This window comes from Polypterus senegalus, chromosome 3 (assembly GCF_016835505.1).
Source record: "Polypterus senegalus isolate Bchr_013 chromosome 3, ASM1683550v1, whole genome shotgun sequence".
NCBI lineage: Eukaryota > Metazoa > Chordata > Cladistia > Polypteriformes > Polypteridae > Polypterus > Polypterus senegalus.
In genome coordinates, this window is record NC_053156.1 from 262,290,108 (window position 1) to 262,315,514 (window position 25,407).

The 25,407-nt window shown below is 40.9% G+C and overlaps 1 protein-coding gene across 6 annotated transcripts; it reads left to right on the forward strand.

Annotated features, from left to right (window-relative positions):
* The first annotated feature begins 580 nt into the window (after nucleotides 1-580).
* Nucleotides 581-25,407, forward strand: LOC120526105 (mucin-3A-like). 6 transcript variants are annotated; one of them, XM_039749022.1, is made up of 9 exons: nucleotides 581-657; nucleotides 9,365-10,370; nucleotides 10,732-10,785; nucleotides 10,891-11,106; nucleotides 11,294-11,422; nucleotides 11,517-12,499; nucleotides 23,961-24,218; nucleotides 24,923-25,005; nucleotides 25,259-25,407. In XM_039749022.1, exons 1-9 carry the CDS (start codon nucleotides 600-602, stop codon nucleotides 25,316-25,318), a joined length of 2,847 nt encoding a protein of 948 aa, XP_039604956.1. In that variant the 5' UTR covers nucleotides 581-599; the 3' UTR covers nucleotides 25,319-25,407. The 6 variants fall into 6 exon arrangements, with proteins under 6 accessions (XP_039604956.1, XP_039604957.1, XP_039604962.1 ...); XM_039749023.1 differs by having other exon boundaries at nucleotides 11,294-11,410; nucleotides 11,505-12,499; XM_039749028.1 differs by lacking the exon at nucleotides 11,294-11,422 and having other exon boundaries at nucleotides 10,891-11,019; nucleotides 11,062-11,106.

A 25,407-nucleotide genomic window follows, 5' to 3' on the forward strand; every position in this document is an offset into this window, starting at 1 on the left:
GAGAAACACTTTCAGGGCTGGATACAGTTTAACGTCATACCCAGGGTGTGAAAACTGGTCTAACAAATAAAATATAATGTAAGAATACAGTACATCACTCTCAATTGAGGGTGTTAAAGAAGTTCAAAATCAAACAGAAAAATAAATGACAAAATAACTCAAATTCTATTTAAGAACCTCATTTAAAGAAATTATTAAGCCTTTATCACTGAATATGTATTAAAATTTCTCTTAATAATAATTAACTATTGGGTGCTTTTCTACTCATTCAATACCGATAATTTTAAGTGTCTTAGGATTCTTTGGGTTTTTAGAGGCTCCTAAAAGATTGTTTATAAAAGTAGCAAAGTCATGCAGGTGAACAGAAAAATCAAAAATCTATGAAAAGGCCATGATGTTAAAAACAGGTCAGAGAATTCTAAACACCTGCAGTGGCTTCAGCAGGGTATGTGTCAAATGTATTTTCTGTTCTTTTTGACAAAGGCAAACCTGATCGCACTTCCTTGTAGAATAAAGGGGGAAGGCATTTAGCATTTAAACCAACAAGACTCTCCTGTTTCATTGTATTGCACAACAGATTTGACATCCAAACAAAGAGGATGGAAACCTTCATGTGTGCTCTTGTTTTCATTTTTTTAAATCGTGTTTGTGGCTCAGGTAATATATATTTTTATTTTATTTCCTTGAATTACTGAAAAATGGTCAAATAAAGCTAAAATCGTCAACTTTGGACAAATAATTCTGAACATGATTTATAAACTGAAGCAACAAAAAATTAAACCTTAACCAAAGTAGTGAAAGATGGACATAAAAATATCCTAGTATATCTAACTATCTATTGTATGCTTCTTTTATAGAAATAATCACAAGTTGTCAATAATGTTGATTAAGAAAAACATTTGATTAGAAATGGAGAATAATATGTTTTTAAATGTCTGTTGTTTCTGAATGACCCAATTAAAAGAACACTATAGTAAACTTTGCAAGCATTTATGGAAGATAAGAATAGATAGTGAATCTGAGAATGACTTTTTATTATCTAGTCTGTAAATTTCATGCAGCCTTTAAAGAACAGGAAAAAGAGATTGAATGACTTATGTGGAGGACTTTTCAAGCCAGCTGACTGATAGTAAATGACACAAAGTCCATGATTGACAGAATACAGTTCTAAAAGTTCATAAATGGTACTCAGGTTTACTAAATTTCTTACATGAGCAAAGTCGACTAATTATCCTCTGATGTCAACAATGTCTGAATAAAAAGTATGCAGTGACTGGCCAAAATATAGATTTCTTTAACCCATACAAAAGAGGAGTATGTGAGATCAGCAGACCTCCTCATAAACATGGCTTCTTTTATAAAATCAGGAATAGAAGATAGAAGAAATTATTCACATTGGTCCTAACAATGGAGGCAGAAATGGTGCTCATGAAGTCTAATAGGTAGCTGTAACTCTCTCTTGACTACCTTTTCATGTTAAAATTTACCTCCGTGGTAACACAAAGAGCATGACAGTCTTCTAACAGCTGTCAAACCTGCCAAGCTATTGTTGTTGGTCCTCCTGATCCAAGACATACCATACTGGGTTTCACCTTCTATAACAGCGTTTCTCAACCTTTGCAACCCAAGTTTTCCTAACAGTTTTAATCATGCCCCCCTAAATGTTTTTTTGAAAGGAGCCCACTAATACCAATGTGTTTTTAAATTAATGATATATCATAGATGCATATTTTATTATTCCTACTTAACTTTTATCGACATTTATCTAACTCTATATTTATTTTTCTAGTATCAGAATGTAGTTTAAGTTAATTTGTTTTGGTTTCAATAGATGTATTTTTCAAATTTTTAAATCTTGTTTTCTTTTTTTCACATCTTCGCACCCCCCCTAGGGGGGCCCACCATACAGTTTGAGAAACACTGTTTTATAACTTACCTTTTGGGCACACAGGCACAATATTCTAGGCTTTACTGTCCTAAGCCTAATTTTAACTGAAACCTATAACATGATGCACTTCTGAGCTTTTTTCATGTTTTGCCCTTGTAAAGCTTTCTTTATTTGTAAGAAAATGTATATAAAATCCCCATTAAATATTATTAAATGAAAATAATGGTTAGAAAAAGTACAGCCATTAAAATACATTAGAAACAAAAAAAAAAAAACTGCTCAGTATAGTAGCAACAGCACTGACACAGAGTGACTAATAACAAAATTAGTTTTATTTGTCTACACAAATATTGTATACCACAAAATTATTGGACTCTTACAGCCTTTTGTTCTCATTTTTAATAAAAACAATTCACTGTAACAACTGACAGGTCTCCCACTTTTGCTTTTTCATTGCCACGATTGAAGTGAGTATTCACTGAAAAAGATAATTTTATTCAAATTAATTCTGAGACCGGAAATCTTCTGAAAATCTCTTAGTGCTGTTAGGACTGCAGAGTATTTTATAGATCTGATATATACAGTACCATATCATCTGCATATAGTGAAATTCTGTTCAAGTACTTCTCTGGTAATCCCCTTTATCTCATAAGCATTTTGACAGTGAACTGCCAATGGCTCAATGGCGATTGCAAAAAGCAGTCGTGACAAGGGGTATACTTGTCTATTACCAAGTTCTATTTTGAAGTAGTCTGAAATAATATTATTAATACAAACTGATGTTTCTGGACTGGTGGTATGCAGCAGTTTAATCCATGTAGATATGTTCAGGTCAAACCCAAATTTTTCCAATGTCGTGAAAAGATAGTTCCATTCATACATATTAAATGTTTTTTTTCTGCATCCAACGATAATAATATATCCGGGGTGTTAGACTTTGTGGGTGAATATATTTCATTAAACAGGAGATGAACATTGGAAGCTAAGTGTCTGCCTTTAATAAATCCAGTTTGGTCTTGTGATATTATCAAAGGAAGAACTTTCTCAATCCTACTGGCAAGGACTTTGGAGAGTATCTTAACATTGTTATTCAAAAGTGAGATTGGTCTGTATGATGCACATTGTAATAAGTCCTTATTTTGCATAGGAGACACGTTAATTAATGCTTGGCGAAAAGTTTGTGGTTGAATTGTATTGTCTCTAGCTTCCATAAATGTTGCTAATAAAAGGGGAGCTAAGTTAACTGAGAATTTTTTCTAAAATTCAGCAGGTTAACCCTGCTGCTTTCCTGCTCTGAAGTGAGTTCATAGCATCTAGTAATTCTGATAGTGCCAGAGGTTTGTCCAATTTTTCTGCACTGAGAGTATCAAGTTGTGGTATCTGTAATGCATCCAAAGACATGTTAGGTTGTGTCTTGTCTTCTTTAATTTGAGTAAATATAAGACCTTATAGTAATCTCTAAATGTGTGCATTATATTTTTATTGTCAATGATTTTGTCTCTGTCTGTATTGGTAATTGCTGGGATTGCATTGCAAACTTCCTGCTTGTGGATTTGTTAGCTTTTTCTCTGTGTTCATAGTAATGATGTCATGATTTAAAAATGAGTTGTTCTGTTTTTTTGTTGTCAAGAGGTTGAGTTCTGAACGCAAAGCCTGTCTTTTCCTGTGAGTTGCCTCATTCGGACAACTGGCATGTTGTTAATCTACAGTATTCTGGTAATTTCACTGATCAGCTCTGATACCTTCTTGGTTTCTGATTTATTTTTGTGGGACAGATATGAAATAATCTGTCCTCTTAAGAAGGCCTTTAGAGTTTCCCAGAGGATTCCTGCAGAGATCTCTGAGGATGTTTTTGTCTCTAAAAAAATCAATTTGCTTGGATCTAAACTCCGTACAGTTCTCGTCTGCTAATAACTGTGGGTTAAGGTGCCATCTGCGAGATAAATACTGTATATGGGGCATAGTGATTTAAGCTCCACGATCAAAGGGGCGTGGTCAGAGATAACATTAGCGTTGTACTTACACGATTTAATTGTGGGCAAGAAATTGTTATATATGAAAGAAATAATCAATTCTTGAGTAACAGTGATTCACAGGTGAGTAGAAGGAATATGCTCTTGAATTTGGGTTTAGGAATCTTCGGGGTCTGATAAGTTATGATCAATTACAAACTGTGTAATTCTTTCTGCAGTGTTAGATGTCATCACCCCTGTGGCAGGAGACCTAACAAGGTCTGGATTTAAAACACAATCAAAGTCACCAGCCATTATAATTTTACGAGTGTTCACATTGGGATAGATGCAAATACGTTTTGGATGAACTCCCTATCATTCACATTGGGTGCATAGATATTTATCAAAATTACTTCACAGTTAAATAAATTACCCATGACTATCACTTATCGCCCTTCAGGATCAGATACTACATCTGATACTACAAATGAGATTGTTCTATGTATAAGAATTCCCACACCTCTAGTTTTTTTTGTAAAGCTGGAATGGAATATTTGGCCAGTCCAGCATCTGTGCAGCCGGACCTGATCCTTGCTTACTAAGTGGGTCTCATAGTGAGGATAAACCACAATTTACAAAGTCCCAGTCCTCTGATATACCTAGAGACAGAGTACATCCAAAACAAAACAAGCCCCCCCCCAGCAGTGTCTTCTTAGAGTCATTATTGCCCTTACGTTTTTTAGCTGATTACCTTAGGCAATATAGCATGCTGCCTATAAAAGCTGTGGTATGACTTTTAGTAAAATTAACTGAATGCCAAATTACCAGTAAGTGTTGACAGACAGTACAGTAACTAGTTATTTTCATTGAAGTAAAAAATAAACTTTTGACTACTATAAAGAAGCTGAAATTGAGCCCCCATTCTCAGTTTAACTCTGCATTTTGAGTTTAGACAAGATTGAAATTTACAAAGTTTTCACATTGAGTTTTATTTTCAAAAAGTCAAACAATAAGTACAATAGTTCTTGATTTCATTTTTACATATACCTGAAGCACAACAAAGAGATTTTTGTTTCAAGTTATAATTTAAAATGTTCATCATAAACCAAAATGGGTTACTAAAATGCTTGTTTACGTGTGACATGCTGCTTTCCATATGTCTGCAGTGTAATAAGGGCAGATTTGGCCCTTCCATGAAGAAGCAGGAAGAGGATACATGTGCTTTGATTACAGAAGTGCAAGTCCAGGGACCTCATGTATAAACAGTGTGTACGCACAAAAAATTTGCATATGTCTGTTGCCACGCTTACTTTGTGATTTATAAAACTCAACTTGGCATAAAGCCACGCACATTTTCACGGTAGCACCCTGTTACGTTTCTGCTCAGTTTTGCAAACAAGCGGCACCTGCGTCAAAGCAGTGCTACTGTTTTTGTGTCGTTTCCCTTTCTTTTTTAGATTCTATAAAGCGGGATTCATCAATTACACCAAAATTAATTGCAAATCACTTACATATTTAAGGCACTTGATTGAAATCATTCTGTAACAATATAATAGCACATGAAATTGCAACACTATTCCAAATACCATAGCTTCTTTAGAGTTGTTACTCTCAGTGCACTTCACAGCCTTTCCTACACAGAACTCAAGGCTCAGAAACAGTTTTATTTTAAGAGCTATAAATGCACTCAATCAATCCATCAAGTACTCCCAGTAGAACTGTTTGTACTTATAATTATAATTATCTCACTGTAATTGTTTTTTTTTATCATACTATTATTATTATTATTATTATTATTATTATCATTTTTTCATTTTATAAGATAATAAGTTTATGAAGGAGTTGCACATTGAATCTCAGTATACCATACAATGGCAATAAAGGGATCCAATTCAGTTCAATAGTAGGGAGTGCGCATTTACATCACTTTAGATTTGTAAGAGCTAACATCTTGGAGCTGTGTGCCATTAGGATATTAGGATTTATAGTTGATATCATTTTTATAATGTAATTCATTAAAGTATGTATATTATATTTTACAGATAAATTGTTAATTTAATTTAAATAATGTATACTGTTGATAATTAAACATGTGGAGTCATGGTGACGCAGCGGTAGCAGTGAGTTGGTGCCCCGTCCAGGGATTGTTCCAGCCTTGTGCTGTATGCTTGCTGGGAATGGCATGATCCTGGATTCATAGATGGATAGAATAATTAAACATGTATAACAAAGATTTTTCAATGTTCCTTAAAAGTTTTGAAGAATCGGCATTCTAAGCTTACAGCTGATTTTACATTTATTACAGATACTTAATGTGCGGTGATTGGTTACATGGAGAAAGAAAATGGAATGACGGAAATTGGGGGTTGGTACATTTGACAGACACAATACTGCCGCAATAAATTATTCCACCCAGAGTCACACGCGTCCCAGCAAGCATCTTAAGTGGCAGGAACAATCCCTGGATGGGGCACCAGCTCATTACTACCACATGTTTAATATATGCTTTAATGAATTTCATCAAGTATACATCTTAGTATTCTAAAATGTTCAGAGACCTGTAATATCATGAATGTAATGTATTCTGTGTGGCGATCATTGCCTGCACGTGCCTGTTGGCATAAAAGAAAGCCCGTTTAATGATTAATGACTGGTTTGGGGAACACATAGATACAAAACATTTAACGTGCTACTTTAGTTACGATGAAATTTGTAAAATGACAAAATAAACTATGAGATTAATTTGGAAATTTCGAGATTAAAGCCGACATTTCTACTTTTATCTCAACATAGACCTTTTTTCTTCACTTTGTCGATATTTTGTTCTTCTCTATGGCCCTAATACACTTCCATTTGACTCACACACTTGCTTTTTCATATCAACTTGAACATATGACCACTTCGTTTTTATTTTGGGCACTGTGTGACTTTCTAAACTTGAACTTTTGAGTGCCATGCCATCAACTTCCTTTTGTTGCTCATATCACATTGCCTAAGCCACCAAATAGTACATTTTTCCTTGCCTCCACTTCACTGAGCAATTCTGGACGGAGTCTGGGTGGGGCTGTAGGAACATTAATGTGCGTTAAAAGTAATGTTCATTAGGATTTATAAAAGGGAAGTGTTTGGAACTTTGCTTATGCACAGTTTTATGCATCTGAAATTTTTTGAGCGTACGCATATTTCTGTTATTGTCCATACACCATATTTTAGTGTGAATTCTATGCACAAGTTATACATGAGGCCCCAGATGACCCTAAGATGTACTGATAGCAGTTTTCTTCAAAGTATTATGAGGTACAATGAGTACTTCCTCAGTAGGCCACTCAATTATCTACAGTATATGTGTAGTGTCCTGACAGCCATTGTTATTGTACATACTGTAGTTTAGAAATGTATTTTAAAGATAAACTGTAAATTTAAATAATTTATGCAATTATTAAAAAATTTCAAGTTTAATATTAAAATTTTGTTACAAAGTTGTTCATTGGTTATGTGAGGAATATAGGGAAATAGAGGTGGAAATTTGAATTAAAAAGCTTTTTTAGCACTGTAAGGCAAAAAATAGGTTGTGATAATACACTGGTGAGAGGACAATCTACTTGCATTTGTTTTTTGTGTCTTTAAACATCACCAAATTAGCCTAACATCTTACAATACTAACCATGTTACCTGTCAAACACAGGGGGTACAATAAATAAAAAACATATTTGTTATCGTTTACCCTACGTGTACCTTCATTGTCTTTCCTTGGTACCCTTTTGTCTCTGAACCTCTCTTGCCTGCTGTTCCCTACCTCAATTGTGTTCCCACAAAAGCCTGCTTTTCAGACTGTGTCATTTTGAGACACCTTGCCCACCTCCTTTTCTGAAGACAAATCTCAGCAAGCCTCCTATGCCTTTACTCCTCTATGTGTCTCTAAATTGTAGCCAAATTGACCAATCAAACCTAAGCTAAACTGAACAATCAGGTTTCTCATAGGGACAGGACATGCATACACAGATTTTTAACATTTTGTTATATTGCAGATGGCCAGCAGAGAGTCCAAAGAAGAATTTTGTTCAGTTTGTGGGTTTGTTGTGGGTTATTGTTTTAATGGACAGCACATACTGTATATTATGATTAAATGCCATATCAATGAGCCTCAGAACTATGTTTGTAGCCTTCCCTGAACGTGCTCTTTGATAGCATGGTCATTATAAGAAATGTTGGGGGGAAGCAGCAAGGAGCTATACAATACATATTGGTCAGGTGACGCCCTGCAATATTGTCCCGAAAATTTGTGATAACACTGCTATAGTACACAAAGTATTTTTTTTTTCCTTGCCTGATAACATCTAATCAGTCAGATACTAGTAGCTGCAGTAATAGTTACCCACTGTGAGCACCTCATTGATATTTCTTGAATTCCTTTACCACTCTCTAGTAAAGTATCCCTGGGCTCTTCCACTTCTCTACTTCTGTCACTAGTACACCCATTGCATGTTTCCTTGTATTATTGCCTTGGCCTTCTCATAAAAAAAACATTTAATAATCGAGGGTTAAAAAGCCGTCAATAAATAAGCCAGTACATAAAAACAAAATTAAAATCCACTGGCAGATTCCATCCATTAAAACAATTAGTAGCCATGGTGCTTCCCACTACACTCCCTAGGAGCCAACTTAAGAGTACATCCTAAAAGCTATAAGGTGAAACAGAAAATATGACAGCTTTCAAAAAACAGAGACAACTTGCTGTCACCTAACTAACAGACTCAGTGAACTCAGTGATCATCTATTCTTCACTAAAACCATTTTGTGAAAAATATTTGTTTATTTACCAGATGTTGTTGGATTCACAATTATTTTTAATCCTTTAAAGTTATTGTTTGAAGTAACACCACATTGAATGAGATTATGAGATTAACTCCTACGCTGTATTGCTTGTGCAACAACTTTCCTTGAATAATTGGAAGAATCACAACCTTCCCTCTAAAACTCTATAGAAAAGCAATATGATTGATCTAAACTTAGAAAATTCACATTTTTCTTGTAAAAAACAGTGCAAATCTTCCTAACAATTTAGGAATGATAACATTGTTCTAACATAAGACTACCAGAACTCTGCCTTATTTTACTGTTTTTTTAGTATTACTATTTTTATTTAATGTTGCATGGCTTGTTGACCCTGATAATGGTATGGTTTATTAATTAAGCTTTAATGCTTCAAAATGTTTGGGATATTGTACTGTTTGTATTTGTAACTGATTTATGTTTGACTTATTCTAAGTTCAATAAAATAAAGAAAGCAAAAGCTTGAACTCACTATGCATACAATCAGAAAAAAATAAGTGAAACAGTGGGAAACTAAGATGCTGAGTAATTTGACACTGACTATATTTTCAGTGTCAATAAGGTTATGGTAAAAATTAACTAGCTAACTATTTTACATTACTGTGCTGTTTTTGAACAACAGAAGTTTAACTTTTCTGCACTTTTACTTGAACATAAAATATAAACTAACTATATTTTTTCTGTTCTGTAGGCAATTTGACCAATACTACTTCTTCAGTCTCTGATTCACTCTCTACATTTTCATCATCAGCATTATCTCAGACTTCATTTTCAACCACTACAGCAGCTGCAGTCACTACATCTTTACCTACAAGTACAATGCCAACAGCAACAAACATTAGTACTGTTTCATTAGAAAACACAAGCACACTTATTAGAATCACAACAAATATCATATCATCTTCATTGTCATTAACAAATACCTCTGCTATGTCATCAAACTCAACAAGTGCTATAACATCTACTGAAATTAGCCTGACTTCACCAAGTACTACAACTGCTCCTACAACATCACAATACAACAATCCACCTTTACTGAACACAACATTCTCTGCCAGTTTCTCAGCCTCTCCAAGTACATTCCCAACAACTGATTCAAATAATTCCTTTCCATCCCCTTTTACAACAGACACTTTAAAAACTTCAACAAATGCTACTTTATTACCTTCATCATCATCATCCACAAATACTTCTTGGACAACTTCTTCAAACATGACCTTATTCTCATCAGACACAACACTATCACCCTCAACAAACTCTGTAGTAAGTACAGAAGCTATTATTTCACCAACAACACCAGCTAGTCTTTTGACGAATGCAACAGCAACATCCAAAGTAATGTCTTCACCAAATATAGCATTCACTGAAGCTTCATCATCCTCTGCAAACATAGTTTCTGAAAATTCTACTAATTATTCGGTTTCATCCTCAGATAGCACTATTATGACAGGCACACCAATCCCTACTATATCTTCATTAAGCACAAACACTCCTATAGCAGTTACTCCAAACTCTGCTACATCATCAGGCTCAGCAGTACTATCCACAGCAAGTGCTTTAACATTTGCTGAAATGACCACAACTTCACCAAATACTACAACTACTCTTACATTAACTGAGACATCACAGTACAACAGTTCAGCACCTGCTTTTACATTAACTACAACATCACAGAACAGTTCAGCACCTGCTTTTACATTAACTACGACATCACAGAACAGTTCAGCACCTGCTTTTACATTAACTATGACATCACAGAACAGTTCAGAACCTGCTTTTACATTAACTACGACATCACAGAACAGTTCAGCACCTGCTTTTACATTAACTACGACATCACAGAACAGTTCAGCACCTGCTTTTACATTAACTCACAGAACAGTTCAGACATCACAGAACAGTTTCAGCACCTGCTTTTACATTAACTACGACATCACAGAACAGTTCAGCACCTGCTTTTACATTAACTACGACATCACAGACATCACAGAGCACCTGCTTTTACAGCACCTGCTTTTACATTAACTGAGACATCACAGAACAGTTCAGTGCTTTTACATTAACTACGACATCACAGAACAGTTCAGCACCTGCTTTTACATTAACTACGACATCACAGAACAACAGTTCAGCACCTGCTTTTACATTAACTGTGACTGCTTTTCACATTAACATTAACTACGACATCACAGAACAGTTCAGCACCTGCTTTACGACATCACAGAACAGTTCAGCACCTGCTTTTACATTAACTACGACATCACAGAACAGTTCAGCACCTGCTTTTACATTAACTACGACATCACAGAACAACAGTTCAGCACCTGCTTTTACATTAACTACGACATCACAGAACAGTTCAGCACCTGCTTTTACATTAACTACGACATCACAGAACAACAGTTCAGCACCTGCTTTTACATTAACTACGACATCACAGAACAGTTCACATCACAGAACAGTTCAGCACCTACTTTTACATTAACTACGACATCACAGAACAGTTCAGCACCTGCTTTTACATTAACTACGACATCACAGAACAGTTCAGCACCTGCTTTTACATTAACTACATCACAGACATCAACAGTTCAGCACCTGCTTTTACATTAACTACGACATCACAGAACAGTTCAGAACCTGCTTTTACATTAACTACGACATCACAGAACAACAGTTCAGCACCTGCTTTTACATTAACTACGACATCACAGAACAGTTCAGCACCTGCTTTTACATTAACTACGACATCACAGAACAGTTCAGCACCTGCTTTTACCTGCTTTTACATTAACTACGACATCACAGAACAGTTCAGCACCTGCTTTTACATTAACTACGACATCACAGAACAACAGTTCAGAACCTGCTTTTACATTAACTACGACATCACAGAACAGTTCAGCACCTGCTTTTACATTAACTGTGACATCACAGTACAGCAGTTCAGCTTTACTGAACACAACATTCTCTACAGGTTCCTCAGGCTCTGCAAGTACAGTTCCAATAAATGATTCAAATAATTCCTTTCCATCCCCTTTTACAACAAACACTTCTATAGCAGTTACTCTAAATTCTGCTACATCATCAGGCTCAGCAGTACTATCCACAGCAAGTGCTTTAACATCTGCTGAAACTAGCCCTACTACAAATACTACTGCAAATGCTCTTTCAACAACTGCAGCATTACAATATACCAGTACACCTTTACCAAATGCAGCTTTCAATACCAGTTCCTACTCCTTTACAAATACAGTTCCGACAAATATATCAAACAGTTTCTTTTCATCCTCATTCAATACAGGTGTTTTCACAAGTGTAACAAGTGCTACTTTATTACCATCATCAACAACCACAGATACTCCTGGAACAGCTTCAAACATGTCCTTATTTTCATCAGATACAACATTACAATCATCTTCATCAGTAATAAATGGGTCTTTAGCAATGTCAGCTGCTACTAGTCCTTCATTAACTTCTCCAGGTAGTGTTGCAGCACCAGTATCCATAAACACCACTTTTGCAACTGTTGACAATACTGCCTTTTCTCCATTAAGTGCTTTTTCAGTAACACCTGCAAGTACTATTTCTGAAACTGCAACTGTAATAGCTACAAACACCAGTGTCTTTCCCTCATCATCTGCAAATGCAACTTCAAGTTCCCATCCTGCTACTGCAGCAAATACTACTCTTTTGTCATCATCCACAAAGGGAACATTTTTTACTGCTTTACCAAATACAACAGCTGCTATTCCAGTACTGCCATCTTCCAGTATGACTACTTATACTTCCTCAGCAGCTATTCTCATTTCTTCAGCTCAACCAGGTATGTAGATTTAACTTATTAAAACCACTATAAAGCAAGAGACTTATAGATAAGGTATTGACTGAAATAAACCTAATTTTGCATTCTGTTCAATACAGTTGACATCTTTGACAATGAATTGTGTAAATGGAAGCAGGAAATGTACAGCAGTATATATCTCAGTGGGAAAGATTTTATGTGTTTGGGACATCATACTGACAGCTTTTTGGTTGAAGACTGCTTCAAAAGAAGTAACAGTATATTACCCCAGTCTCCTGGGGGCAACAGAAATATTTTACTTCAAAACTGGAGGATGCTGGGAGTAATGTAGGGTATGTCAAAATGTCAGTGGAAAAAAGGGTAAAGTGGAAGTGCTTCTGTCCAGATTGGAGTGGCAACTAAAGTACTCTCAGGATTAGATTTTTGAAGGAATATTTCACCTGAAATTTTTAATTTCATGTTTTCATGAGGAATAAAAAGAAAAACATTTATGATGTAATAGAAACCAATATTGACCAATGCTGCACAAAACCAAATGATGTGAAAAACATACATGAAGAAAAGAAAATAAATCTTGTGTAACACAAGTACATTTATCCAGTAATATGCTCTAAATATGAAAAACACATGCTTTTCTGCTGAGATATAAGTAAATAGTTACTTCTAACATATTCTGTGTATATCACAAACAAGAAAATAAAGCCTCACTGGAGTAATTTTTTGAAATGAAGACAGGACTCTTGACCAGCAAGTGAGGAGGAGAGGCTGATCCTCAATTGAAAAATTGACCCCCATGTGACTTTAGTTTCATTTTTAGACCCCCATCTGGTGACAATGTTTACAAGGCAGTGGTTATGTTGTTACAAAACAGCAGTTTAGTGTGTCTATTGCACAAAGACTCAATGTTATTTGAAAAAGAAACCAAGGTTATAATGGATGAGAAAAAACATCATCAGTGTCCATGTGAAACATGAAGATGACACATTGAGAGCATTAGATAAACTCTCAGTTGTGAATCAGAGTTGATAAATCCTTGACCAAGATTTTTAATTTACTTACATAAATCTGTTATTAAGAAAAAAATATTTGGTGAAGCAACAGAAAATGCATCACAAGCACTTTAAAGTAAGAAAGACCTATACAACTACATTAAGTGATGAATTGAGTCGAACTATTAAGCAAAAATTAAGGTTTTTCTTCTGTGTGTAGTGAAGGATCTATATGATTTGTGGACATAAAATGACTATGATGGATAAACTGCTTTTTCAATTTTGCTTCAAATTTATACTTTTGTTGATGTGAAGAAAACATATGACAGATTATTATATTGTAATAAACAAGAACAAAGTAAAATTTTGATACTGTATATACATCATACTACATACTTTGCATATGAACTGAAAGATCTTTAGGATTACTTAATATCTGATAAAATGTATGTGTTAATTTTTATATTTGAAAACTGAAAAGATAAATTACAGTGATACATATAAACAAGGCCATTTTAAGTCCCTCACAGGCCCCATGATGCCACCTCAGAGGGATTTTAATTCCCTTTTGCACCAAGATACTCATTCGTTTAATTGAGTTTTCATCCCTATTTTTCTCATATGTTTTATCAAGCTAGCATGGTCCCTCTGGGATTTGTATGTATTGTATTGAGGATAGTGAGATATCACAAATATGCAAAAAGTATTTTTGTATTAATAACTGAAAGTTAGATAATTTTTCTTAAATAATCATTTCTTATATATACATATTGTCGCAAACTCCACTCTGAGTCATAACAAGGTTTGGGGCAGCCACCCGTATATTTGGTATCCTGGCTGCAAAGTTGCAAAAGTATAAACAGTACTGATGTGTGCAAAACTGAGTCCAAAACAGAACTGAGGGAATAGGGGAAAGGTGGAGGCTTTTAAAGGGGAAGACAGGAAGTGAGGTCAAAGGGGTCCAGCTCAAAGGGGTCTTCTTCCATAGGCTCGGATCTGGAAGTGACATCAAGAGGGCCAGGTGGGATCTCCCATGAATGATCTACAGGCAAGGGAGAAAAAGAGTCAGGTCACTCTGCCACATCCCAGTTTGATTCGGAATTGTCCTTACTCAAGTCCTTTAGCTGCCTGCCATGTGCACGTGTTTGACAATATGTATTAAATGAATGATGAAAGAAAATTTTAATCTACTTTAATTAAATTCATATTACTTTTGTATAGCACTCTTCATTGAGCGCTGGAAAGTTAAGAGGCAAATGCAAATACAAACTTTAAAAATTACATATTACATAATAAGTACAGATAAAACACAGATTTGTTTAAACAGACAGGAAAGCATGGCTTTTAAAGCTGATTAAATGGAGGCCAGAAATATCTGTCCAATGACATTATCATTTCACTATGGCCAGTTGACCATGGAAGAAAAAAAAACTAAAACTCCATTCGGCAACATCCCTGCATAAAATAAACCTGTAGGGATCAATGGTCAGTTATAATTTAAAAAGTCAAAAGTCAGACGCAGTCATTGTCCTAGAGACCTTGGCCAACAGGCCTCCCACCTGTCCTGGGCATTCTATAGGAGATTCTGTGCTGGGCTGTCCAATCTGATGACAGAATTGTTTCGTCCATTGATTTGAAGGCTCAGACTGTCACAATATGTTTGTCCAAGAAAACGGCTTGGATGTAGAGCAATGGCCCCAAAAGGAACTCACAGTAAACAAATCTTAAATGAAATTTACTCGAGAATAAACACAAAAGAAAGAAAAATCCAGAAACAAGAAAATTGACATTCCCAATTATGTACTCTTCTGATGACAATGAACCACTAAAGGAACTACTCTCCCATCCTCCAAATATATAGGGTTAGGGTCTCCAGCCACAAAATATATAGGCTGTGGGCAGTCCTTCAGCTATGACATTAGTGTCTCCCTACATCTTGGGATTCCACCCACAAAATACATGGAAACACAGGAGAAAAGTTAATACATAGATAGGTCAGATCAGGTTGGGTAGCATGCACTGGTACAGTGTGATTCCTCACCCACCACACAATGAAACAACTTGAGATCCCAGTTGGCAACCCCCGAGGCAGACATGTGGTGCACTCCCATCCTCTGGAAATGACCCTCTATCTGCCGCAGCCAGGTCTTACATGGGCATCCCCTCGGCCTGGTCCAGCCACTCCGGTCCTCAGCCAGATCACCCTTAGGGAATCGCGCCACGTGGCCGTAGTGTCTTAAGAGACACTGCCTCACAATGCAGGTAATGTGCCTCATTGGGAACTCCATGAGCAACTGCTTGTTCGACACCAAGTAAATACAGCATACATTGATAGTGAATAATGAATAAACAGAACAATAGTAACAAATAATGCATAAATACAATGAATACCCGAAAAAATACTTCTTTACAAAAAAACGAAGATGCAGAAAAAGAAACTAAATAAATGACAGGGAACATTAGATGTAGATAAATGAACATTTTCCAGAGTGGGAAAAGAGAATCAAAGAGGTAATCATTGCTGTCTCACAGCGCCAGGGTCCTATGTTTGAACCCCGAGCCAGACACTGTGTGGATTTGCACTATCTCCCAGTGTCTGTATCAGTTTTCCTCATGCTTAGTCAGGTTTTCCTCCTACAACCTAACGACACCATTATGAAATAAAACCCGTAATAATAATAATTTTGTATTTCATAACAGTTACATGACTCTCATGATAATTAGATGACTTTTATTGAATTACTCTTTTGTCACAATTTATTGACTCATTTATGGTATATATATATATATATATATATATATATATATATATATAAAGGACCGAGGAGACAGTAGCAAGGGTTGGGGTTTTCCGCCCCGTATATTGTAAATACAAATAAATATAAATTATAAACAAATAGTTCATATGCGGCGACGCCTCCTGGCGGCGCGCCATTTTATTGGGGAGGAGCCGGAAGTGGAGGAATGCGGGAAGGACCGCAAGGGAGGATGGGAAGGATGACGCCAGGGCAAGATGGCGGAGGAAGGGCGGAAGTATCGCGACTGCGGTCAATCCAGGCCTATGGTGCAGGAAGGTCTTTCTTTCTATGAGGAAGCAGAGGGAGAAAGTTAATACCCCACCATTCCCTGGCGGCGCAGTGGTTTCCCAGGTGCTGTCGAATCAATCCGCTGGCTTCTACTCGCGCGTGCGTGACCACCATCCCCCTTAGCCCAGGACCGCCAGGTCGGGCGGACCTAACCGAGAGGTCGTGAATACGAGAGAGGGCATCGGCATTGGCCTGAAGGGTGCCCCCCGATAAGTGACAGTGAACTTATACGGCTGTAAGTCCAGGAACCACCTGGTGACCCGCGGATTCGACTCTTTGTGTAGGGACATCCACTGAAGTGCAGCGTGATCAGTCACCAGAGCGAATTCGCACCCAGCAGGTAGTAACGGAGGTGGGTCACTGCCCACTTAATGGCCAAGGCCTCCCTCTCCACTGCCGCGTGCGGGTCTCCCGTCCATCAGTTTCCGCTAAGGTACATCACAGGGTGCTCGACACCATCGACGCTTTGGCTCAGCACGGCACCCAGGCCTGTGTCCGCAGCGTCGGTCTGGAGAATAAACGGAGCCCAAAATCGGGCGTCCGTAACACAGGTGCCGACGTTAGGGCCTTCTTTAGGTCACTGAACGCTGTTCTGCTTTGTCGGTCCACACCACGTATAGGGAGCCCTTTTTGTCAGGTCAGTCAAGGGTGCTGCTCTTCGAGAAACGGGAACAAACCGGCGGTAGTAACCGCAAGCCCCAAGAAAGCCTGCACCTGTTTCTTGGTACTCGGACGGGCCATTCTAAGATGTCTTTAACTTTGGAGCTCTGTGGCGCACCTGTCCTTGTCCCACGAGGTAGCCTAAATATTTGGCCTCCTTTAATCCAAAAACACTTCCGGGGTTTATGCGGAGGCCGGCTTTAGCCAGTGTTCGGAGGACAGCTGCGACCTGCAGTAGATGCTCCTCCCAGGTGCCGGAATAGATGACAACGCCATCCAGGTAGGCGGCACTATCGGACTGGTGGGGCTTCAGCACTCTATCTACCAGACGCTGGAAGGTCGCCGGGCCCGTGCAGCCCAAATGGGAGGACCTTGTACTGCCAGTGCCCGCTAGGGGTGCTAAAGGCCGTTTTCTCCTTTGCGGATGCCGTTAAAGGAATTTGCCAATACCCTTTTGTCATGTCAAGGGTAGTCAGATATCGAGCCGCACCCAGCCGCCAAGGAGGTCATCAATGCGGGGCATGGGGTAGGCATCGAACTTGGAGATCTGATTCAGACGCCTAAAGTCATTACAGAACCTCCAGGAGCCGCCTGGCTTGGAGACGAGGACAATAGGGCTGGACCAGGGACTATGGCTCTCTTCAATTATGTCCATGTCCAACATACGTTTCACCTCCAGTTCGACCTCTGCGCTGCTTTGCCTCCGGAGTCGGTAGGGCCTCTCCCGGACGATTACCCCGGCTCCGTGACTATATCGCGGCTCAATCAGCGGTCCGGCCGGGTGACTCGCCACTACCTCGGGATGGCTCGGAGTGTTTGGGCTAACTCCTGCCGCTGCTTGGGGTCAGCTCTTCGCCGAGGTTAAGGGCAGTTGTGCTTGCGAAAGGGAGAGTGACCTACGGAGCTGGGAGCTCCTCTCTATCTCTCAGGGCTTTAACAGGTTGACATGATAGATCCTTCACTTTCGGTCGACGCATTGGGCTGTTTCACCAAATAGTCGACGCAGTCCTTTCTCTCCTTAACCTCGTAAGGCCCTTGCCAGTGAGCGAGCAGCTTCGAAAGTGGGAGGTCGGGGCGAGCACCATAACTCGGTCCCCGGGCGGAACTCCCTGAGGACGGAGTTGCGGTTGTAACACCGGCCTGCGCTGCTTGCGCACGAGTCACGTGCTCTTTTAGGAGGGGCCTGATCTTTGTGAGTCGGTCGCGCAGTTGCGCCACGCATCAAAATGTTAGAGGAGGGAAGAGCCTCGCCTCCCAGCCTTCTTTTAGGATGTCGAGGATTCCCGGGGTTGTCGCCCGTATAGTAATTCAAAGGGGAGAAGCCTGTAGAGGCCTGGGGTACCTCCCGGTAGGCAAAAGCACGAGCGGGAGGAGCTGGTCCCAGTTCCTGCCGTCCCGCTGACTACCTTGCGGAGCATCTGCTTAAGCGTCTGATTAAATCGTTCACCAACCCGTCAGTTTGCGGGTGATAGACTGACGCTTTCAGGTGCTTTATCTGCAGTAATTTGGCTACCTCCTTGAACGTATCCGAAGTGAAGGCGTACCCTGGTCCGTGAGGACCTCCTTGGGTATGCCCACGCGTGAAAAAAGTTAACCAGTTCCGTCGCGATGCTTTTAGTATTAGCGAGCGCAGGGGAACCGCCTCTGGGTACCGGGTGGCATAGTCCACCATGACTAGGATATACTTGTGGCCACGGGTTGAGGGCTCCAGGGTCCCACCAAATCGACCCCTATCCTTTCAAAGGGATGTCCACGAGGGGAATAGGGACTAGAGGAGCACGGTCCCTCCTAGGAATCTGGCGGGTCTGGCACTGGACAGGATTGACAGAACCGCCGGACCTCCTCATTGATCCCAGGCCAGTAAAAGCGGAGCTTAATCCTCTCCAGTGTTTTTCGCCCCAGGTGGGCCTAGGAGGTGAGCATGTGCCAACTCGCATATCTCCCGCCGGAAGGTACGCTGAATTAGCAACAACTTCCGCACCTCGCCTCATGGGTAGCCACTTTCGGTACAACAGATCATTCTCAAGGACAAAGAAGGGTTCCCGCGGTGTGGATCCGTCCGCTGTTGAGCTGTTAGGCAGAACGATCGCATTCCGGCAAAGCGCGGGGAGTCATCATTCCACTGCTCCCTCTTAAAGGAGGCGGCGTGGACCGAATTGATGGTCCAGGCCGCCGAGGGTCTTGGGGCCTGGGCCCGGGAAGAGTTCCCTGGCTAGTCCCTTCTCCGGCGGAATCTTCCGGGTCAAGGTCCGTAGCCACGGAAAGGTCCCCCGAGACACCAGCGCCCATAGGGCCTGCCCTTGTGCACGGCGTGGAGGCCGCGGGAGGGGTGCCTTTTCCCCTCATAACAAGATCCAACGAGGCCCCGGAGCGGCGAATGGCTTACCGCTGATTCTTTTAGACCAGTCTTGTCCCAGAATCACTGGGAAGGGGGTCAGGTAACACAGCGACCGCCATTTGGATTGGTTCCCCTTCCAGGTAACATAGCAGTGAGCGGAACGATATGACCTAGTCCCCCCATGCACACAGGTAACCAACAAGTGCTGTTTTAACCACTGTTGCGGTAAGACGGAAGCGGCGAGCAACAATGGTAATGTTGCTGCCGGAATCAAACAAAGCCACCACGGCGTGCCCATTTAGCAACACCACTCCCGTGATTCGACTCGCCAAGGGATGCGGCGGGGTACAATACCTCTCCGATGATGTCCAGCTGCAGTCCATAGGCTCCGGGGCGATGTGATGGGGGCAGTTTGGCAGCAGGTGGCGGTCTCGCCACACTTGAAACAGCGCGCGGACCCGGCCTCTCTGGCTCTGGCTGGCGCTTCTGCAGCGCGCCGGGGGGCTCGGGTGGCCGCCCGTCCCTGCCGGTTCCCGCGAGCAGGCTTTTCTGACCCCCCAAGTCGGAGGACCGCCAACTGGCGCTCCAGGACGCCGAGGAGGCCCGACATGTTCTGATAGGCGTGCCCCCGGACCTGCTGGGCGAGGGAACTGGGCATTGCGTTGACCAGGCCTTCACAGGCCACCCGCCGACCACTTTCCGCCCGTGGGGCTCTCTGGCCGTAGCCAGCGGCCCATCTTGCCCCAGAACTCGAGCGCCTGGGCGCGGCGGGCACGGGTCAAAGACCCAGTTCCGCCATTCGCCGCTGCTGGCCGGGCTAATGCCGTAGCGGGCCAATATTTCGGGCTTGAGGAGGTCGTAATTAGCGCCTCCTCCTCAGGGAGGTCATAATAGGCCCGCAGCGGTCCCTTCAGGTATGGCGCCAAGATGGGCGCCCACTGGACCGCTGCCACTCGTTCCGGGTGGCCGTCCTCTCAAACATGCCCAGGTAGGCATCGTCGTCCTTCGAAGGGGCCCATCGGAACCATAGGATGAGGCGGCTGCCTGGCGGGTCTGGTCTCGCCGTTGGGCTTCCACTAACCTGGCCTCGTGGCCTCCAGCTCCCGGGTGGTAGCGGCTTGCGCTTGCTGCAGGGCCTGGAGTTGGGCGTTCATTCCCTGCAGCACGGTGTTCAGGTCCTGTCCCTCCGTCATTCCGGGATCTCTATCCTGCCGACTACGCCACTTGTAAAGGACCGAGGAGACAGTAGCAAGTGTTGGGGTTTTCCGGCCCCGTATATTGTAAAATACAAACAAAATTGGGTCAATATTATAAACAAAACAGTTCATATCGCGCGCCGACTCCTGGCGCCGCGCCATTTTATTGGGGAGGAGCCGGAAGTGGAGGAATGCCGGGAAGGACCGCAAGGGAGGATGGGAAGGATGACGGCAGGGCAAGATGGCGGAGGAAGGGCGGAAGTATCGCACTGCGGTCAATCCAGGCCTATGGTGCAGGAAGGTCTTTCTTTCTATGAGGAAGCAGAGGGAGAAAGTTAATACCCCACCATTCCCTGGCGGCGAGTGGTTTCCCAGGTGCTGTCGAATCAATCCCATGCCTCCTACTGCTAGTGCGTGACAATATATATATATATATATATATATACTGTGGTCCCCGGCCGGGACGCCCAGGAGGACGAGAGGAGGGCTTGTGCCTCCTCCAGACCGCGAGGGGGCGTCCGTCCTGGTTCTGTTGGGAACCATGGGTCGAGGGCATGGAAGCCCTACCCTGTAGGGGCCCGTGGTCACCGCCAGGCGGCGCCCCGATGCCGGTTTATCCCGTGCGGTCGCCGGCGGGGCGCCTTGGAGGACCAGAGGAGGCGAGTGCCTCCTCCAGACCGAGTGGGGCGTCCGTCCTGGTTAGGCAGGGGCCTCGGGTACAGGGCATGGAATCCCAGCCCTGTAGGGACCCGTGGCCACCACCAGGCGGCCCCAGGGCCTAATATCCGGGAGCCCGCACTTCCGCCACACCAGGAACTGCCGGGGAAGACTTTATGTGGCGCCCGGAGAGCTGCCAGGAGGACAGCCGACACTTCCGCCACGCTGGGGCGTGGCCAAGGAGCGGACACTGGGAACACCTGAGGCTCATCCGGGAGCATTATATAAGGGGCCGCCTCCCTCCAGTCATTGGTGGAAGTCGGGAGGCAGAAGGACTGAGCTTGTCGAAGGACTGGAGGCGGCCAGGAAGGCACAAGGACTGTGGGCCTGGACTTTGGGGAAATCGGTGCGAGAAGGCACTGGGGGTGCACGTGAGCACAAACTTTGTAAATAGGATTGTAAATAAATGGTGTGTGGTAAAAATATGCTGTCCGTCTGTCTGTGCCGGGGCCAGCGTTCACAATATATATATATATATATATATATATATATATATATATATATATATATATATATATATATATATATATAGGTGTGAATGTCTCTGACCTCCTCTAGTGGGTTCTGTGCTCACTGCCTGGCACCGTGAAGCTCGATTGGCATTTGCCATAGATTACCAGAATTGGCAGGTCCACGATTGGCGCCCTGTGCCTTTCACAGATGGGAGCAGGTGTGACATGTGACAGGTGTGAAAGGGTCTGGAGGAGCCTGTGGAAAATGTTATGCTGCCTATAACATCGTTCAGCATGACCAGTTTGGTGGTGGGTCAGTGATGGTCTGGGGAGGCATATTGATGGAGGGATATCGACAGGCTAGACAACGGTACCTTGACTGCCATTAGGTATTGGGATGAAATCCTTGGACCGATTATCAGACCCTATACTGGTGCAGTGGATCCTGGGTTCCTCCTGGTGCACGACAATGGCTAATGTGGCGAGAGTATTCAGGCAGTTCCTGAAGGATGTGGCGAACATGCTTGCCTGACCTAAATCCAATAGAACACCTCTGGGTGTCACATTTAGTTTTGGTCCATCGGACGCCACAAGGTTGACCTCAGACTGTTCAGGAGCTTAGTGATGCCCTGGTCCAGATCTTGAAGGAGATTCCCTGGGACACCATACGTCGTCTCATTAGGAGCATGCCCCCCTCCCCGACATTGTCAGACATGCATACTAGCATGTGGGGGCCATACAAACTACTGAGTACGATTTTGGATTGTACAATGAAAAGGATTGGCCTGCCGCTTTATTTTTTCATTTTGATTTTCGGGATGTCTTTGAATTCAGTCCTCTGTAGATTGATCATTTCCATTTCCATCAAACAATGTGGCATCATTTTGTTCCTAACACATTACCCAGTCCATATCAATAGAGATATCCAGCAGGATTTTTTCCCATTGAGATCTGATGTGTTTTCAAAGTGTTCCTTTAATTTTTTTGAGCAGTTTATATGTATACTTATCTGTGCTTTTGCACACAATTATTTATTTCATTTTGCTACAAATACTACTCCATACATATGAGCCTGCACAATTAAGATTTATTATAAACATTTTAATCAGCTGGTCAGTTTTTATTATGAAATAACATCTTTATTTTCTAAATTATGTTTAATCTGATTGAAGGCATGGTGGGACAGTGGTTAATAAGCTGAACATGGCTCTGTGTATGAATGTGTTTACATGAATGTGTCATACCATCCAGGTTTGGTTTGTGTGTTGCATCCAATGCTGCTCTGGTAGGCTCCAGCTCCCTGAAATTCTGTGATTGAAAAAATGGTTAAGATGATGGATGCCTTATTCAAATTAGAAATGCAAGTTAAGGTGCATGTTAAGTATATGGAAGACTAATTTGTAAAGAAACATCAGAAATGAGCAGACTGTATTCAATATGTGAAAAGTAACCAAATTCACTGTAAAGCTATTCAGTTTTTAAAGTTATTTATTGCATCCAGCATGGTTGGTCACAGGATTACATTAATTGAAGTCATGTAAAGAAAACATTTCTATTTAAACCTTTTTAATTATATTCAAATGTCAAATAATTACATAACAGTTATAATAAAGCTGACCATTTTACATTTATTATAACTGCAAAGAAACACAATGCCATTGTAGTCTCTGCAATTTAAAGGAATGTTAGAACCAGTAAGCACAGCATGGAGTACAGGAGGGAGCAGATAGCGGACACTGTTTTAAAATATATATAGTCACTGTTCTGTGAGACTACGGTTCCAGAGGTTTATTGGACATTATTGTTTATTAAATGTTTTCCTTAGATGTACATACCTAATCAGATGCATTGCCTTTTCTATTCCCTTTTTAGCTGGGTTGCAGTCATCATTCCTTATAATCTATGGTTGGGACAAAATGTGGAAGCACAGAACCTGGACTCAAAGATTTAAATAATAGAATTGTGCAGTTTAAACTAAAACTAAAATGTTTCTAAACACTAAACATACATCAGTAATAATTTTTCATCATTTTTTCTTTTACAGGACCATATATTGTTCAGAATTTAAGTGCTGTCGTCCTTAATGCTACTGCTGTGTTCCTTTACTGGGATGCACCTATTGGAAATGCCAGTCGCTATAATGTTGTTCAGAGTGATGGTGGTAAATCAAGTTCTCAGTTTGTGCAGGAGCGTTTTCTAACAATTAATGGCCTGCTACCTCTTAGCACTCACACAATACTGGTCAGTGCTATAGCAAAAGACGGGACACAAGGAGACCCTGTGCCAATCACTGTGACTACAAGTGAGTGCTTCATCTCATGAAGTTCCTTGTTAATAATGGCATGTTACAGTATAATATTCTAAGTGCCTCAAAGTTTCATGCCCTCTCTATTCCACTGAAGTTGTAAGGTTCCTTCATGTCAGTTTTAAAGTGTTTCTGTGATCTATTAGTCTTATATTCTGTCAGGAGAAAATCTTATTAGCATCATCATCACAACTATTGGGTAATGTATTTATTCCTTCATTCAGTTACTCATTTTCTGACCTTTTAATTCAGTTTTGAACACACTGTACTTCAGTGATTGTGACTGGCTGAGAAAATGGCAGGACAAACACTGTATGGGATGCCAAGCAATTGAGGGATCCTTATAACACACACACACATATAACACACACACACACACACACTTACTCATAATGAGCCAAGCTAGAGCTGCTAACTCCACATGTCATTGTAATGTGGAAGTATGCAAAACTGTTTGGAGATAAATCACATAGACTCAGGGAGAACATGTAAACTTAACACAGACAATTAACTGGTCACAATTTGAACCAGGACACAGTAGCTATGAATAACCACCCTATGGCTATGGTTCATTTAAACATCTCCACAATCTTAAAACACTTAAGATCTAAAGTGATTGCCAAATAAGTTTTCATAGATAATGAAAACAGAATCCTCAGACAAACAGGTACACATTTCTAACCTCGTGTTTTTTCCTGCAGGTGGAGTGAGTCTTCATTATGAGATATCAGTTGTCAGTTTCGCTGCATTGGATGAGCAAGCAAGAAGCATGATATTGGTGATGGTTGGTGGTTTGTTTTTAAATCATTTAATTTTTATGATCCACTTCTTACAATTTAATTAACTTTCAGAACTACTTAATTTCAGCAGAAATAGGTATTTAAAAAACTGCACACCACACAGTAGTAAAAACTTTTAGTATGCAGGTTCTTATCTCCAGAAATGGTACAAAATGTGTAAGCATATTGAAATATCTTTATAAAAGCTTTATAAGTTGATATGTATTTATTATATTTTGGTTTATTGTTTTCTTTCAGATCACCAATAATCTTCAAAAACTATCTTCATGGAATCAGTTTACGATATCCTTAACATGATGAAGAATCTGGTACTCTAAGTGTTCAGTTATTCATAATGTCTGAAGACAAGCTACACCTCTAGGGGAAAATAAACTGTTTTCATCCAA

What these genes read in the sequence shown, in the direction of transcription:
- LOC120526105 (XM_039749022.1), top strand. Translation starts at nt 600, where the DNA reads ATGGAAACCTTCATGTGTGCTCTTGTTTTCATTTTTTTAAATCGTGTT. An exon ending in AAATCGTGTTTGTGGCTCAG is followed by an intron (nt 658 to 9,364) that starts GTAATATATATT and finishes TCTGTTCTGTAG; the next exon opens with GCAATTTGACCAATACTACT. An exon ending in GCTTTTACATTAACTACGAC is followed by an intron (nt 10,786 to 10,890) that starts ATCACAGAACAA and finishes CTGCTTTACGAC; the next exon opens with ATCACAGAACAGTTCAGCAC.